This window comes from Paramormyrops kingsleyae, chromosome 23, assembly GCF_048594095.1.
Source record: "Paramormyrops kingsleyae isolate MSU_618 chromosome 23, PKINGS_0.4, whole genome shotgun sequence".
In the NCBI taxonomy this organism is placed as follows: domain Eukaryota; kingdom Metazoa; phylum Chordata; class Actinopteri; order Osteoglossiformes; family Mormyridae; genus Paramormyrops; species Paramormyrops kingsleyae.
This window is the reverse complement of record NC_132819.1, coordinates 16,701,921-16,720,494: the sequence shown is the minus strand read 5'-3', so window position 1 is coordinate 16,720,494 and position 18,574 is coordinate 16,701,921. Positions and strand designations below refer to the sequence as shown.

The 18,574-nt window shown below is 48.3% G+C and overlaps 1 protein-coding gene across 9 annotated transcripts in view; it reads right to left on the bottom strand.

Moving 5' to 3' along the window:
* The window catches only part of trps1 (trichorhinophalangeal syndrome I), an 83,670-nt gene that overhangs the window by 5,773 nt on the left and 59,323 nt on the right, over positions 1-18,574 (bottom strand). For all 9 annotated transcript variants that reach the window (XM_072705471.1, XM_072705466.1, XM_072705465.1 and 6 more), the window contains one exon: positions 3,142-3,264. In XM_072705471.1, the coding sequence (XP_072561572.1) occupies positions 3,142-3,264 (123 nt within the window). The remainder of the gene's footprint in view (positions 1-3,141; positions 3,265-18,574) is intronic.

Genomic DNA, 18,574 nt, shown 5'->3' with positions numbered 1-18,574 from the left:
ATCATCTAAGTCTTTTAATTATAATAATTATGCTAATCAGTGTTTCAGACATAACAAGGAAGGTATTTTCCTGCCCTGAAGGATAGAGTCTGCTAATAGCACTTTGTTGCATTAGCATGATTAGCGGGCATTAAAGGTTCTGAGCAGAATACATAAACATTATGTCCTAACATCACCCCACACTGTCACCGTGTTACCCCCCTGCTAAAAGGAACAGCACCACTACTGGCGGGGAAACTTAAATATTATGAACATCATGAGACTGGAAGGGGAGGTGCCCTGGTCAAGAAACTGCGGCGTGTGCGTGCTGGACAGGGAGGAATGATTTAAACGTGTTAGAGGGAAGCATTGCATTCTGGGATACGCAAAGGAGGATGCCCAGGTGTGTGTTGATTCAGGACGCTCCAGCAGGCAGGAGGCTTAAAAGCTCAGGAGAGCAACATTGTGTCACATCCAATAACTACGGGTCACTGTTTATCCCGTTTGGGGAGACAAAGGCTCAAAAATGGACATTAGTTAATTCTCTCCTATCCCATTGGCTTAAATCAGACAGACTGGCGACACATGGCGACTCCACCGACGCCTGGTTTCAAAGCCTCGGTTCTCTCATAACTGGCATGATAATCAACATCCAACAAGTCAGCTGAGCAAATGCGATGCGAGTCCGTGGCACGGTAAGCGCCACACGGTTAGCGGCTTGCGGGGACTGCGCTTCGGAAAACCTCGGGAAGGAGAAGCCAGAACGTGCATGACAGCTGGCAGGGGAAGCTGCCATGTGCCTTTTTAAAAAGGCTTTGCGTGGCATTTTGAGGCCTACATTTTGCTGGGATTTAACTGGAGGCACTGGACACGGAAACATTTAAAGTGACCTGCTGGGGATTTGAGAGGGAAGACAATGGTGATGTTACCGTTTTATTAATGAGCTCCCTGTCCTTACAGTTCCAGTTCCACTGCCAGTATACACAAGCAATGCTGTAACCGCTGAGACCTGCCGACTGACACCAGAGGGGGAATCCTTTCAAGCTCCCTGTGTTTAAGATGCTACGTTTTAACCTTCCGGAACTAAGACGTGGCTGAGTGCAAGTCCATGGACCTCCCAGATGAGGGAGCATTTACCAGGAGAGGTTGTAGCATTTTAACACGCTCAACCCTACTTCCCACGTTGATGTCAAGCAGTGCTTCTAGAAGATAAAATCTGATGGACGTTTATTGTTGCAGTATGTTCTGGCATGAAGATAGAAGGCTTTAGCTACGGGGCTCCCTACGCCATTGTTTTACGAGGTGCCATTAAGGAATTATTTCTGTGCAGCGTATAAAAATTTACTCAAAAGTATAAAAATACTACCTTGTCTTGACTGCCAAGGAATAAAAGGATGAAGTGCTCTGGAGCGTAGGTGAAAATTACACAAGAGTGCACACCATTCTCTGAGAAACCCAGAGAGGAAGTGATGTCACTCAGATTACTAAACCCCCAGAATGCAACAGCACCTACTCCGGGTGGAGGACTGAAATAGGAAAATACCGTCATGCGTCTGAATATTGCCAAAAACAGAAATGGAGGGAAAACACAATGATAAAAGGGGGGAAAAAAGTGCAATATGGAAAGAGTCTTTGGGCCTTAACACACTTGGTATCTTTTTCCTGACCCAAATATTAATTGCCTGTGAAGCATATCCTGTATCCAAGCTGATGGCTTATTGCGGAGTGTCACATGGAAACAAACGTGAAAAAGAAATGGAAAAAGGCAGGGAGTGGGCAGGGGGTTCGAGCAAATGATGGATCGCCCGCCTAATCTGGCATGAAATATCCAAAATAAACATCTGACTGCGCCAGTCGTCAGAATGGTTTTGATATTCAGCTAATTTAAACGGTATTTACGGGAGACGCATATGCGTGACTCACAAATTCTCAAAATATTCACTCGGAGGGGGAAAAAAAAAAGCGAATGCAGCCTCATTTCTGCCGTTCCATTCTGATGAGAAGACGTGTCATAAACGCACGAGTTTTACGGCGAGGTTTGTCCGGGTTCCGGCATGTCCACCCAGGCATTTGGGCCGAGCGGCACTCAGTCCTGAACGGATCCTTGGCTCCGCCCCCTGTGCCATGCCTCTGCTGTAAGCTGTCGGGAAGGAACCAGGTGGTTTGAATCCTGAAAAGGGTTCTTGTGGCCAAGCTGTCCAGGGCTCTCCTCTCCTCACCCGGCCGCCTGCCCGCCGACCACACCGCGTCAGGGAAGCTCCTGTGTCGGGTCTCTGCCACCCAGGCAGCGAACTGGAGCCACGGCCGTCCCCCAAACCCCCCCCCCCCCACTCCCCCATTCCAGCGGGCCGCGAGCCACTCGCTGTGCGAAAACAAACCCGGCTGACTCAACCACCCGAAGAAAATGTGATCAAACACAGACTAATGAATAACAAAAACCGAATTTAGCACGGAATTGATAAGACCACAACGGGGCCTTTGTTTTTCCGTGGCTTCGCTCTCCGAACACGGTGAATTTGTCCGGGCCGTACGAGTGTGTTTTCTTAGCCTCGCGCGACGTCAGCGAAAACGCGAGAAGGCGTCCACCAGCTAAGGTGCGTTTAGGAAACGACTCCCGATGGCATGAGACAGTGAGCTCACGCCATCTGATGCCGCACGCTGTGGAAATGAGAAGCCCAAAGATCTGCATCTTCAAATTCAAATATAAATCAGGAAACTTGCAGCTGACCTCCTAGATTAAACCTGTTTAGAGCAAGGATTCAGTGCACTGGGTAACAAACATTTTTGTGCTGAATGGTGCCCCAATGTTTTTTTTTTTTTTATCTCTGTCCCCCTCTTAGAGGCTCCATCTATTGCAGGTAGGACCTTAAAAAGCAGGACTGAGAATTATATGGGGATTTTAGAAGGTGCTTCATGGGGGCTCGTTCAGGGCTCTGTGCAGGGGTCACTGGTCGCTAGGGCTTTACCCAGAATGATTGGAGGATTGTTCGCTGATTTTTTTTTTAACACACCAGATAATGATATGCTAAAATACCTGTACACCACACAAAATATCAGCCGCTAAAAGGGAAGAGGAACGGAAAATAAAGAAAAGGAGCCATAAGGCAGTTGTTTTTCACCCCCCCCCCCCGGCCCCCCTGCCCCCCGCCCCCCCCCTCCTACCGAGTGCAGTTTCTGATACAGGCCACACGCGTTGCACACATATCCACCGTTGGCATTCTTCCGCCAGAGCGAAGTCTTTGTGGTCAGGCAGTTGGCACAGAACACACCAGAGCCTCGACGTCTCTGAAACCAAAGAAGAAAGGGGGGGGGGGGGGGGGTGGAGAGGGTTGGGGGGAGGGAGGGAACAAAGATTTGACGATGAGCCACGTGTTCTGGTCCAGGACCACAGGGGAAAAAAATAAATAAATAAAAATAAAACATGACCGCGGGGTTCGATGTTTGAAGCTGTCAGGCCGAGCGGCGTGAGCCCTGCCATCCAGTCGGAGGGTCGGGTTCAAGGCAGATTTATAGAACCCAGCTGATTTTCATTATAATTAGCCTTAAAAGTGATTAATGAGCCTTGTAAGACACCACTGAGCTTGAGACGACACTGACTTCACTTTTCCAAAGTTAATAGCCTGGTCCGGCCCGGCAGGCCAGGGATCCTGCAGTTTCTTCAGTGGTAAAATCAGCACTGAACACCTCTATCAAAGACCACAGTACCGGCACCAGAGACTGTTTCCAAAGGAGCCACTCGAAAAAGGCGCTATTTAGTGTAACTGCACTCCATCCCCGACCACAATTCTGTCAAAACAAAGCTTCAGCCTCTCGCAGAGAGAAGCACATGAGCGTTCAAATGAAAACAAAACAAGACGGAACAAAAGCGGCCCTCGTTTTCGTCCGCGAAGCAAACGTTATCGTCAGCAGACGGACAAAAAGAAATCAAAGCGACCGTCCGACCTGCAGGGGCCACCGGGGACGGAGAGGCCACCGAGATTACAAGCTGTAAAAACGCTCACCGTTATAGAATTTGCATGATTTATTTAACTTCAGACGTTGGTGTAGGAGAACGTTTCCCGCGCCAGAAAAATACAATGCTTATAATTGTGCTCTGATACATTTAGAATGGAAAGCCTTCTGCAGACATAATTTTGGCTTCAAGGCCAGAACGCTTTCTTGGCAGAGGAAGGGCTTTTGATTCATCGGGTGTTTCACAATGTATCAGTATAAAGTTCTGGGGGAAAGCCAGCTCCCTATAGGGTAATTTTTCCATCCAGATGCGAGTACTATCTGAGGCCCCTCGTCAGCTAAACTAATTATGATCTTGCATTTGCTGATGCCTGCTCACTCTAACGTTCGACATCAGCCATTAATCATCGATACAAGGAAAACGAGACGGACGAGGAGGAAGGAGAGCCGGTAGCCTGGGCGGCCATAAAAACTCCAAATGACGGCAATAATTTAATGGGATTGGAGAAATGTTTTTAGTGGGCTATCAGCAAGTGCAATGGCAGCCCAGAGATTGCCCTTTTCCACTGCGGGCGTGATCTTGGCCCATGTGGCCACACGGCGTTGCCCTCCCGCTGAAAAACAGCAGACCTGCCTCACGGGGAAGCCTTATTGCGATGCAGGAACGACCTCTCTGCAGGATTGTTTGTTTATATATGCGATTATCTGTCTTCCGAAAGAAAACACAGCGTGCCCCCCTCCATTGGTCCTGTAACAAGTCACCCTGAAATATCTGCGCCGTTCAGCTTATAGCAGACTAAGCAAACGAGAACATTTACACATCTACGCGCTAAAGAGCATCCAAAGGGAACGAAGCCTTACATTTCCTCATTAAAACACTCCCATTAAAAAGCGTCTATAATGATGTGAAAGCTGAACCTGGAGTATCCTACGGCGGTTCCGATGAGTTAATTTCAGAACCGTCCAGTCTCGAACTTCACCTTTCAGTCACCGACGCGGAGAGATTAATTATTTCCCCTGCTCTTCTAGGGTTACAATGGAATAAATACAATAAACAATAATATATAATAAATGTTCCAGCACAGTCTGGAGATTTTTACATGACGACGACACTCTGCAGCTCTGACCCCAAAGCCGACTATTAGCGCGCCGCTGCACTGTCGCCCATTCTCACGCAGAATACACAAACAGCTTACAGGGTGAACAGAATTAATGCTTCTATTTGACCCATTAAACCACCATTACTTGAAATCAGCTCCGAGGCACTGAAAATAAAAGCCGCCTCTGTCCCATTGTTAAAAACAGGAGCGGAAACGAAAACGTAGGCCTGCAAATATGGCTCTCAAAGTAGTTGAGTTTCGGGAATTATATTTATGGTTTTTTTTTTCTTTCTGCAAAATGTATTGTAAAGGCTGTGTATACATTCAAAAGAGTACGGAGTGATTATTTGTCATGTAAAGAATAAAATTAATGAAATGCATGTGTGGGGTGGGCTCAAAACTGCTGAGCATGAAATTCAGCGTTAACAAGCACAATTTGCATGCAATTCAGTCCCCATTGATCATTAAATAAGCAATAAAGACGTTAGCCATATGAGTATCTGAAGGGATGAGGACAGGTCACAAAACTAAATTAACAGTCCATAAGGCTCAAATTTGGATCGTTTAAATCTGATTCAACTCAGTAGATCTAGCTAAATAAAAATGAAATAAACTGACTGCATATATTGCGGGTGCCATATTGAAGCCAGTCAACCTTAGCAGAGTCAGATAAAAAAAAATTCTTCCCAACATAAGCTAGCAGCGTAAATGTGGGTTAGAGGGGCTGAATGCAAAGCTATCTAGCAGGGAGGCAGCTACTGAAACGACTAGTGCTAAACAAATACAGGCCGAATATCACCAGCCTGAATGCAATTAAATGATTTTAAGCTTAATTAGCCAGCAAAAATACCGGCCACGCCACTTTTTAAAAGTGCGAACAATGCCAAGTGAATAATGACTAAACTAAAATTAAAGAGAACGAAAATTAATTTGAAAAATTAATAAAAGCAATCAGAGAATCATTCATCTTACCCATTATCATAGTTTGTTATTTTCATCACGCCCCCCCTCCCCCATCTAAGCCAGAAATGAAAACAAACCAAAACCACTCGCAATAACACATGACAAATACGAGGCAATATAACTAGTAGCAGTGCAAATATTTTCCAAAAATTTTAAGGCCCGATTACAAAACACTAGAATTAGGCACATGTATTAAGGAGTACAGAAACAGGGAATAATGGAACAAACAAACAAAAAAAAAGCATGGGAAAAAAACAGTTGGACATCCTTTATGACGTGACGCTAATCCAATTAAGGAAAACACACATTTCCGTTAGCCTAAATGCGCGGGGACCCGCAGAACAAGCACGCCATTAACAGACTTTATAAGCATGTGCGGCACACATCGGGCCACTTGTAGACGTACATGCTGCATTTAAGTGGGTTTTGAGCAGAGGGGGATGTGGGGATGTGGAGATGTGGAGATGGGGACACCCCCCCCCCCCCACTCCAGTCAGTTCAAGTGTCAATTACACAGGAAGGCACAAAAATAGCCTCCCCCTGTCAAACAGCTCACGTTCCCAAACTTCCTTTTCAATTATCGACCGGCCTGCTTTGCCATCTGTAAAAACGAACGCATACCTTGCCTCACCAGGTTCTGTTTTTTCAGTCCCATTTGAAGAAAAAAACGTGTGTGTGAGTGTGTTGGGAGGGGGGAACGTGGGAAGGAGGCTGCCCTCCAAAGGAATGAGAGAAAAGAAAGCTCTGATTGTCTGTTTCCCCTGAGCGCTGGTCCGATCTCCCTCTCCTGCCACGTGCAGTCCAGCTCCGAGGTGATGCATCGCCAATGTTGGGGACAAGCTACACCATAAACAGGCCCCATTCTCCCCTGACCTCATTCAGCTCGTCACTGTATCGTGCCCCCCCCCCCCACCAGACCTCTCCTCAGACTTGCGGTACACTTTGCTCGGTTTATCTGTGATTGATTGTCGTTGCCTGCGCCTGGATACACAGGGGCTTCTATTAATTCCACGCCGGCGTGAAAAAAAAACACTGAGGTAATTAAAACTGAGATCTAATTACATCTGTTTATTTAACAAGTGAGTTTCCCATGTTCTCATAAAGGCTTTAATTAGATGTGCGGTTCCCAGGTGAGAGGAATGCGTCGTTCCCCTACCCGCACGGCCCCCAACCCAAACACACATGATGTGACTCATTAAACAAGGTGCGGGGTGCACGTTTAAGCACTTATGCAACGATACTACATTAAATATTAGTGTAACTGCTAATCCTCAACTCATCGACCACAAGTCCTCTGATTGGTAGAGCCACTACATTCCCAAAGCCTGAAGAAAAAGAGAGAAGCTTGTCCTTTTGCAAAATTGGGGTACAGGTCGAGTACTGCCTATATTTACCCCGGACATGGTCCTATGAGCTGTGGCGCTATACAAGCTCCACATCTCTCCGAGTGCACATTTCCCGGTGCATTTTTAAAAAATCCCAAATGCTGATTATCTCCCTATTAGGGACACCGAACAACCCCCCCCCCCCCCCCATTAATTCATACACGAACCCGCAACCCAGGTGCATGCAAAAAAAAATACCAAGAAATAACATGGCTGGACAAATGATTATGTCTTATTATCCATATGTTAGGGAAAACATAATTATAAGCCACCAACAACATGGATTTAAACAGACTTCCTTAATTTGTATGGCGCTAGACGTCTCATTCCATCCCCCCCCCCCCCCCCCGGATACTGGCACGCTAGGGGACGTCGTAAACTCTCCAAGTAAAAATAGACAGTCTGAGAAGGCCTCGGTACCAAAAGGCACATCTCAAATGCTCAATTTTTCAAAAGGTTTGAAACTGTCTGAAGGCCGGGCAGGGTTTACGGTAAAAAGATTACATTCTGTGCCTCTTCTTGCTGAACAAGCAAATCTCCCTCCCCTGTTACACGTGCTGTGTCTTACCGTCCTTCGGCCACGGGGTTTACGATTGGCCCGCCTCTGGACAGACCCTGCGGCGCGGTGTGGGGTAGCAGTGGTGTCTACTGGCGGGAGGCCGAACCTGATTTAAACTAAGATCTCGTGACTTTGCCAAACTACACCGAAGCACGAGAGACGGATCAAGGCCGATAGTTTTGTGCGGAATTCTTAAAAAAATAATCACGCAGGTGAGGAGGGTTGAGAGCGCAGCACGACGAAAAATATTTGAAGACTAATATTTGGCTCGGCTTTGGTGTAATTGTGGCCGAAGCACAGAACAATTAACTGTACGTTTGCACTTACGAGCCGAGTAGTTGAAGTGGAATTACGTCCGATTCAGTTAAGCGAGTCTAAAACAAACAAGCACTTTTAATCAGTAACAGGGAAGCGAGGTAAGCCCTAGCTGACGATCCTAACGATAGAAATGCCCCCTCATGCCGGGTTCGGCCTCCAGGACACATCTGGTTGCAATTCCAGACATATCGAACCATCAAGTCCTGTCTTACGCCGAGGTTTAGCCGAATCCAGGGTCTCGTGCTAAATTGCCGGCCTAATTGTATTTGATCAGAGGATTTTAATCCACTCTTTGAGATTTATATTCTTCTGCGTTGAAAATAGAAAACTTCAGAAGTCGAAGCACATTAAATAAAACAGGGGGGTTGCAAAGCCCGCCTGCGCTCTCTGTAATTTGTCGGTCGTGGCGGCGGCTCGATTCCGCGGCGCAAACAGAGGAAGAAGTTCAACTCGCCCATTTCCAGGGCGTCAGGGCAATTTAATCTGACCTAAACACAAAAATGGACCTCTCTGCTCAAGCGCTATTGCCAATGTGGATCCGTTTAATACTTAACATTCAAGGGCCAAAATATAAGAATCATGTTCAAAACAGGCGATAGATCTGCTTATGCAGAACTCAATGAGCGAAGGGAGGGGGGGGGATGTTGAAATGGACGGATTTTCCCACAAACGATGGACGGGTTCTCAACTGGTTTAGCACTCTGACACTTAACTGCAGGTTACAGGAAGTAGCACAGGGGCACTTGACCATCGTTAACGTAACCAGCATTTATCTGTACGCCACAGTTTTAAATGGCTTCCTTTGGGTACCAACAACAATGCACTGATCTCTTAGGTGCAAAATCCAAGTAGATCCCTCAGAAAACCTGCCCATCAGTCAAGGCAATTACTGGCGTATGGCAGTCCGTACGAGCAGCTGGAATTCAGAGGACAGGAGCTGCAGGCTCTCGGTAATTTATTTCAATCAGAAAGACAAGCTCTCCCGCACACACCTTTAACATGTCACGGCTGTGCTGAGCCTTTAATTACAGCCAAACTGATTAAGAGCATCGCGCTTCCCGCCACAGCGCCGCTCAGCAATCGGCCCTCTTGAGAACACGACCGCGAGGGGACCGGGGCAGGTCCATAAGTCAGACGGTCACCGTTCACACCTCGGCGACCTTCATTTCCATCCCAGTGGAATCCCAGCCAGCTTCCGGCATTGGGAGAGTTTTGTTTGGGTTAATCGCCTTAATTGCAAGTAATTCAGGAAAATATCCCTGAGTCTTTACATTGAAATGAGCCCATTGTTATCGGAACCAAAAAACACTTTCAGCCCATTACAGTAATGGATCATTTATGCATGTTTATCTCTACTAGGATCTTAAATACACAGATATTGACAGTGACGACATTGCCTATGTCCCCTTCACAGAATCCTGTAACGCAGCAAAGGCTTCTGGGACACGGTCTGGATCCCTGCCCCCATCACATTCTCCCTCAGCCACTTGGTCTCCTGGCGGCCCTTTGCAGAGGTGGGCACCTCCGTCACTGACAGGTCGCCTCACGTTTCTGTGTTGCAGGGGCCACAGTACAGGAGGGTGAGGCTTATGTGACGAGAGCTGCGCCAGAATCCCCCCCCATGGCTGAAACTAACATCCAATATGAGGCAACTCCCACCAGTAAATATACACAAACTTCCAGACATCTCCACCTCTAAAATGACAATGCACACCGACTCATGCCCCCCTTCAGCTCCCATCAATGGTACGCCCCAGCCACCCTCTGCCTAGTCTCATGTTCGACCGCTGGCTTTATAATCAGGGACGTTCGGAGGCTCTCCTCAGAGAAAATGGAGCTGCCACGTCGTTCGGAGGATGCGGCTCGAGTGCCAAAACCCGGGAGACCTACACGCGGTCGAGGATGAATGCGGTCCGCACAAAACGTGTGATGGTTTCTCATCCAGAGGAAAAAAAAAAAAAAAGACCAAAATAAACAAGCGGGGCTTTCATTAATCTGGCTCTTAAAACCCAGTGACGATGGTGTGAAGGAAGGCCTTACAGCACAGAGAGCGCGAGCACTCCGGACTCACTTATCGAGCCAGAGAAGAGGGCGTCCAATCTGGACTTCACAACACATTTATGATCTATTACCCCCCAGCTAGCCAAGTCATTTGTCAACAGACGCGAAGTGCTCATCTAAACGATATCAGCAGAGTGAGTGCATCGCCAAAAGACACATTCCAACACACTCTCGTTTAATAGCCTCCGCTGTGGAGAGGAGGACACAAATCTCAACTGGGCCCACCCAGGAGCAGCACACAATGGGGGCGTGTTTAAACACGCACCCCAGCCGTGACGAGGACAGGCAGTGTCCAGACCTTCCCCGAATAAATACTAATAACCGAGAACCATACGAACGTTCTGATGTTAGCAGGAGTTTGAACGTGTTGGACCTTCACGAGCCACGTTCATAGCTCTTAAATTACAATCAGGCGAGGCATCGTTTAAAAATTTAATTGCTAAATGGTTTCAGCATGAGAGCGGCTCAGGCTAGGCCTGACTTTACTGCAGCAGTCTGGTTCTGCGAGTTCTTTCCTTAAGGTGAGTAGAGCGGCCGGTAAGTCGTCTCAGCCTCAAACGAGTTACGACCGCGGCCCTCGGAAACCGCAGGGGAACACGGTCACTCCACTGAGCATCCTAATGACCCAACTAGCTGATCGAAACCTCATCCAGCCATTATCATCAATGGACAGCATGTACCGAACACTCGTCCAATTAAAACAATTACTTGTCTAATTCGAGAACGTACAAAATGTCTACTTTTTTTTTTTTTGAAGTACTTGTGAGGCCCATTTCCAGAACATCTCTCTGTGTGGAGAAGACACATCTCAGTCTGTTTACCCATCACCGAACGGCTTTTTCCAACAGGTCTATGATTTACCAACAGTTCAGAGTGATGGTGGTTCTGGTACATCACCCGAGAACCTAATGGCAGAAGGGAGGAAGGAGACAGCTTTCTTTATTGTGTTTGTGTGAAATCCGTCGGCGAAGGTTGATAATCTAACCGGAGCCCCTCGAACCCAAGAATGCTGACTCTAAAAAAAAATATCAATAAATCGCATTTATTGGCAATATGGTGGACAAGCAACATAATTTAAACCACGGGGCTGGACATTAAACACAATCATGGACAGTTTTATTAGAGTCACTGCGAGCAGCTACCTTAGACTCGAACTCTCTGGCAGTTAACAGGGACGCCACGTTCCCACTACCAAAACCTCCATGGGGGGAACAGGCAGAAGTAGCTCGCGACTGCGTCACCAAATCCATGGCAGGGGCACGGAACATTCCAAGAAACGGGGAAGGAAAAGCTCACGCGCGATTCGGGAGGCTGGCATGCCGTCGTCATCGGGACCCATCAGCCACCAGCACCCAAGGGGTTAAACCCGGAGGCGAGGCGCAGAAAGAATAAGGCGCGCGGCGTATTCAATGAGCTACACAAATCACATTTATAACGAGACACAATGCCAGCTTATTAACAGAGACGCAGTCGAGTGGATCCACCCGCATCAGGAATTGACTTTGCAACCCCTCTTCAAAAGAGGGAAGTTCACTTCTGAAAGTGACACTTTCACTTTGTCTGCTGGCAACAGAGACTTGCTTTACACTGTAATGCCACAATATTCGCTACATATATACACAAATATACACACTGAAATACATATCTGCATATATAAATGTACATGTGTGTGTGTGTGCGTGTGTGTATGTATATATAAGTAGGTTTCTTTGAATAAAAATGTAAAACCTGCTATAATGGAAAATGAAGTTACACAATAAAAAAGTGCATAAGTTATTTTTACGTGTTTTATACCTTAGGGCAACTATGACGCAAGGTATTTAAAAAAAAAACAGGCTTATAAGTCACAATCGACTGGAGCTGCGGGCAATCACAGCCATCACGTGCAGGCGGGAACCATGTACAGCAACCCAGAAGCGTGAACCACCGTGCACGGGTTCGAGAACCCTAGCCGGGGACCGACTGTGCCACTCTTGCGTGGAAAGCCTAATTACCCTCAAAGATCGCATTGTCGAAAACATCGCCGACTCACAGGCAATTTAAATGCTACGTGCACTTAGCAGTTTTGGCTGCTTTCACCTTAAATTACGGCCTGACCGCGCCGACGTCTCCTGGCAGGCCAGCCGAAGCGGCGGGCGGCACGGAAATCTCCCTCCTTCTAACGCTCAGCTACGGTGCTAAGCTTGTCCTCCAAACATGGAGGAAAAACGAGGAATTTCTCCCATATCGGGATAATTTCTCATTGCGCTTAATTTGCCTGATTATCTGGGATTTCAGACAGATGGGTAATGAATGTCGCTTTATTGCATTAAATCCTCGCTAAATAGTTGCCATATGGAAAGAGCACTTAGGCTACAGAGCCATCGCTTTTAATATGGACCAAAGAGCGATATATCAGAGGGCCACGTGACAAACCGGCAAATGGCAAACACATTCAATTAGACAGAACCGCAATGCGGGGTTGTCCACTACGGAGGTGATCGTCATTGTGGGAGGGGCCAGGTGCCATCTGGAAGCGGGGGTGGGGGGGGCCACGTTGCCCGTTCGGGCTCACCTTTACCCCTCTCACCCTGCCATTGAGGGAATTTCCACAATATCCCCACAGACATGCTGATGTAGGCACTCAGCTGGGGGAGGGCGTCACAAAGACAAGCTATGTGAACCCCTTCGGGGCGGGGGAGAGCTGGGGGGGGGGGGGCGGGGTTAGGCTACAGGTGCAGAACTTTACAGTTTCAAACTGTTCCGAAACATTCACCTTCTATCAAAAATTGATTCCGATTCACACACAGATGGCCCTCCTGTTAATCTAGCGGCACCGATAGTGGTGCAAGGCCGCGTGACACGACGGGGAGATAAAGCTGCCATTTCTCACGCCCGCCAGGGGCCGGGGGGAGGGGGGAGGGCGAAACCTCAGCAATAATCGCAATTAGATCAGCGGCGGTAATTTCCACAGAATATCAAAGACAGCCTCGAATACCAGCGACGTGGCTCATACTGAACAGCAGGCGGGAAGGCCGCAGAAGTGTGCGCGGCGCGGTGTCCCACATAGCCCGGAAACTTCCGAAGGCCGTTTCACTCCCCACCCCCCCTTCGCGACTTACTCAGCAGCCTCATGGCAGGAACACACCTCCAATGTTCTCCGTTTTATTGATGATCATGAAGGACCTCCTCATATATGATACCGTATATAACATATGAACAAAACACACTCACTAAAAGAGAATTTCAGGACATTAATCACCCTGCAGCTGCCCTTTGATAATATATATTTTATATACATTTTTATGGCCATGTTAAATGCCTGTTATATACATCACGCACACGTGCTGTCCAGCCCCAGACCATTCCTGTCTGTCCATAACGGCCGTGTTCCGATACAGTCGAGTCGGCAAGGACGTCGCACGTCGGCATGTTTATCCAATAGCACGGAGAGTGGTACAGCAGGACACGCCCCCCTCACAGACGACCACCTAAGCATTCAAGCGGAGGTCATGTGACTCTTGGGAGACAGCCCAACATTAATGACAGGCGGCTGACTGGAAATATGAGCTGAAACCCATGCGTGTTAACGGAAACATGATCCCGGGAGACTGAGATTCAGTGAACGGTCCGGCTCGCCCTCTGTCCTCGGGGGAACATCGAATAACGAGACTGCTTCCCATTTTCCTCCTGTATTTAAGGATACAGTTTCCCTTGGATTTACGGTTTGGTCTCTTCTGTGACAAAAACAACATGATCGGCCCCCCCTCAGCGCTGACCCCCAGTTAAGGGGCGCACACGCGACGCACTGTTAATTACAGACTGGGACATTCAATTAAGGTCACTGCCATAAATCTCAGCGGGAGGAAGAGGGGGCCGGCAAGCAGGCAGGCGAAGGAGGGAGCGTCCCGGGTTCCGTCGGGAACACAGACATCCACGGGAGACCGTGTGTTAATGGCAAGGCTGGGACGTCATAACTAGGGAACCAGTGAAGGAGGCTGTAAACTGAAACAGTGAAACACTGCTTCCCGGTGTTTTAATAAACACTCTGAAAATGACAGACAAGATCGGCAGAGGCCGGCACGTGGACTTCTCAAACTCCGGTTTTCTTAAGAACTAAAACTTTGAATAGCAGGGCAGCTTGAGGATGTGCTGCTGTCTGTGTTAGATGCCTGATCTGCCACTACAGCCCACTCAGCGACGTGAAAAAAGGAGGGAACAGCAAGCGGACGAGTGCAGGGGAGGAGGCTTCATCCCTTCACAAGCATCCACGTGGAAGCAGCTTTCCTGACCCTCTACAACCACACGGAGCTATTAAATCAATTACAGATAATCAATTGCACAAAACAAATGGCCCATTAATTACTCTAAGTGAATTAGATTTAAATACCGTGTGTTAATGAGGCGTCTATTAAAAATGTATCTATAGCAGTCAATAAAAGGCACTGGGCAGACCTGGGAGAAGCTTGATCCAGCTAGTTTGTTTCTTTAATCTAACTTTCTATATTCATCAGGACCCCAGAAGGGTAATCAGGTCACTGCAAAATGGCACAGAAAGAAGGAAATGGCTTCAGAGCCTGGACTGTAACCCATGTCCATATTTCATCCTTACAAATGTTCCAGTGCATTATGATCTGGTTCAGTTTCGCTAAAAGGAGAGTGTAAGAGAAGCCCAACAAACCTTTATAATACCGCAGTGAGATCTGACTAGTTCATCACAGTGGATAAAAGTTGGAAAAACACAAACAGCGCCACAGCAGGACAGGAGGCCTATATGCAGGCATGCCAATGTGTGACGGAGAAAGAGGGCGAGTCCATTAACCCAACATTGCCATCGGCTCCTGAATGATGCACCTCAGATGGACAGGATCCTTAGAGGGGTGTGCAAATCTCTCGCACGCTGCAAACGTGATATTTCAGGCATGTGTCCTCCTGTCCTTTGTGCCAGCTGTTGCCTCCCAAAGCGCCATTCCAGAGAGCAACCTTCCTCCCCCACCACAGTGCTACTGCACCCATTTCCAAACACATGCTTGGGGTGGGTGGGGCCAATATCACAGCCAGCCCCCAAATGGCTAAATGACGAATGGGCAGCGGGTGTGGGGCCATCTCCCTCTCTCACAGGTGCCCACAAACACACACATCCATAAATCCACACACACACACACACACACACAGCCTTTAAGACTAAGCAGACATTGCAGCGACACCCAGGACCTGAGGGAGACGGGAGGCAAGCGAATCAGCAGAGGCAGGAAGCAGCAAACTACACTGCATGAACCATTAACAATTCCGGGAAGCGCAACCCTCCTAAGCGAGCTCGACTTGAGCTGCGAGGTTTCCCATAAAACGCCGGCTGATCGATACAGTCTCTGACCAGCAGCGCCGCCTCCCAGTCAAACTCCCTGATTGGATAACAGCTTCACAGACACAAAGCATTTGGTTGGCAAGTTCGAGCAGGAAATCACCCAACATGTGTCCACCAGGCACACTCAGGCATTTCCCGGTACTGCATACCTTACCTTCCCAAACCAGTCCTCGGGGACCTCGCTAGACAGCCCACATTTTTGCTCCCTCCCAGCACACCTGAACAATCAACAAACCAAACAATCAAGAACACCGAATACCTGGCACGGGTGTATTGGGAGCAAAAATGTGGGACGCCTGAGGGTCCCCGAGGAGTGGGTTGAGAAACGCTGCCTTACGGCTATACTGTAATAACGTTCCAGAGAATTCCTCTTTGCTGTCTTAGGGATCGCCTTCTGGAAGCTAAACGGTGAAGGTGCAGCAGGCTTTAATCGCCGTGGCACTTTCTGAGACGACAGCTCCTGTGATGTGCTTATGATGGCAGCCAGTTTCAGTTAGACTGGTACCACATTTTCCCCACACCCGTCAGTGGAGGTCTCCCAGTGAAACGTCCATCGGGGACTCGGGGGCGCGGGGAGAGATGTGAGCGTACAAGACGACAGACAGAATGGGCTTCCGGCGGGGGTCTGGGATCGTACCACAGCAGGGAAGTCGCCTAGCGGGGGTGGACAGGTCTCTCACCGAGGAGGTGGAACCAGATGACAGGAGACGCTCACAAAGTGGAGACGGGACAGGTGTCGTCCTCAGGGCCCTGGAGGCCCACAGATCCTGGGTCACTGTGACCGAACATGGCCTCTCACCCACCCTCACACACCCTCCATAGAGATGAAACACCACTAGAAACTAACACTGTGATTTTAACCACACATTGTTTTTTTTTTTTTTTAATCTGAGTAATGGAACATAAAGGTAACATATTTTAATCCAATTACTGTCGGCGTGACATTTCTAAGGGAGCATTCAGACCCTCTGCCTCGGCTTCGGTCCGGAGAAGCCATCCGTGACGGTATGAAGCAGGATACCAGCCAGCTAATGCCTGTCAATCACTCTGCCGGACCAATAAGAGCCAGCTAATGCCTGTCAATCACTCTGCCGGACCAATAAGAGCCAGCTAATGCCTGTCAATCACTATACCGGACCAATCGCAGCTCTTACCCGGGCTCTCAAATGCTCTGTAACCATCAGCGTACCCTTGGCGGCGCACGACGGCCCACCGCGGGCGGCTGAGGTGTCTAGATCTCCACGTTTGGAGTTGGTACTCACGATCGCTCAGGACTCGCGTCGTGACAAAAAGGTTTCGGGAGAGCGTTTCGTCTCAATGGGCTGCGTTTGGACCCAGACGTACTTCAGACACGAATGGATCAAAACTTTCCAAAGGAGAAGAGTCTTCAAGAGCATGAATTCGCATGCATGAGTGGCGGATATAGCGCAGGTAAGAAGGACTGACCTATAAAGTCTGAGGATTCGGCTTTGCTCTGTGTGTGTGTGTGTGTGTGTGTGTGTGTAAATATGTCCCCCCTGCACCCAGCACTACTCTCAGTACCCTCAGATCATTGCAGGGTCACCCGGCACACTGCGTACCGTTCTCTCATGGAAACGGCACGGAGACTACATAACCAAGCAGTGCATGAGGATCTCGTACGGCGCGACGCACCGACATGTAAAGAGCGCATAAACACACAGACGCGCGTGCTCAAGTGGAAAGAACATAAGAGTGCAGAGAAAACTTAATCTGCCGGACGTTCCCTCCTCTGCCGCTCTAGATGCACAATGCTCCCTTTGAGCGTGACAGAGCGCGCCTTTAAATCGATCTCCATTTGCAGAAGGCCACTCTCCTTTTTTCCCCCACTTCTTGTTGATGTTTTGTATTTCCACAAGCAGACGGGTTTTTTCACTTTGCGGCAGCGGCCGTCCTGACATTTGCTGCGCCTCCATGATGCCCCCCCCCCTCCCCCTCCACCGGGGGCATAAATATCTGTGAAATATCACACATATGCAAGCCTTGTTTAAAGTCCATAAGAAATCTCACACACCAGGGTGCATCTGAAGAACCTCTGTGCCTGATCCAGCCCTGACCCCGGGTGAATGAGGTCATCTATTTTTTTTGTCTGAATCAGAGGTGGGTTAGGAAGCCCACCCACCCCCCCAAAGGCCCTCTGGCAACAGTCCACTACCTCCGGATTTCAATTCCAAGGCCTTATCCATGGAAACATATTCCCCCGTCAAGAAAGCGAGAGTAAAATCACAGGATGAGAGCTGGACATGTCGGCAGCCAGCTGTTTGGAAAGCGGCACTCAAGCTCTGAGTATCAGACAGTAAATGCTACGATATTACTGCTGGGGAACGGCTGTTTATAAACACACAAACAGTGCATTACAGACTGAAATACTCCAGGTTATTACGTTTCGTTATACTTTTACATTGTAAAAGTTACTTTGTTTTACTGTAATTTCATTGTACTTATTACAATGACAATAAAGGCCTTCTATTCTATTCTGGTCAGTGTTAAAACTACAATTCCTGAAAGACAGCAGAATTATTATGCCAATTAAAAAAAAAAAATCCAAGTCCAACCCTTCTCTTACAAGCTACATGAGCCAGAGCGCAGCTCTGTGGACTAGGACTCGGACCTGGGAATTCCCACTTGTATGTCACTTTGGATTAAAAAAAAGCACTTTCTAAATAAATAAATGTAATTATGTCTGTGCAAACAGCACAATGCACCGCTTACTTCTGCAAATAAACGCGGAATATAAAGGCGAGTTTGGAAGATGTGGCGACGTGAGGATGCTTCCGAACATCTGGGTGCAGCTGGCCAGGAGCCCCTCTCCCGGAGACGTACTCCACAATCAATCATCGATGGAGCGGGGGAATACGGCCGCCCCGCCTTCATGTCACTCGTACCCGGGGTCAGG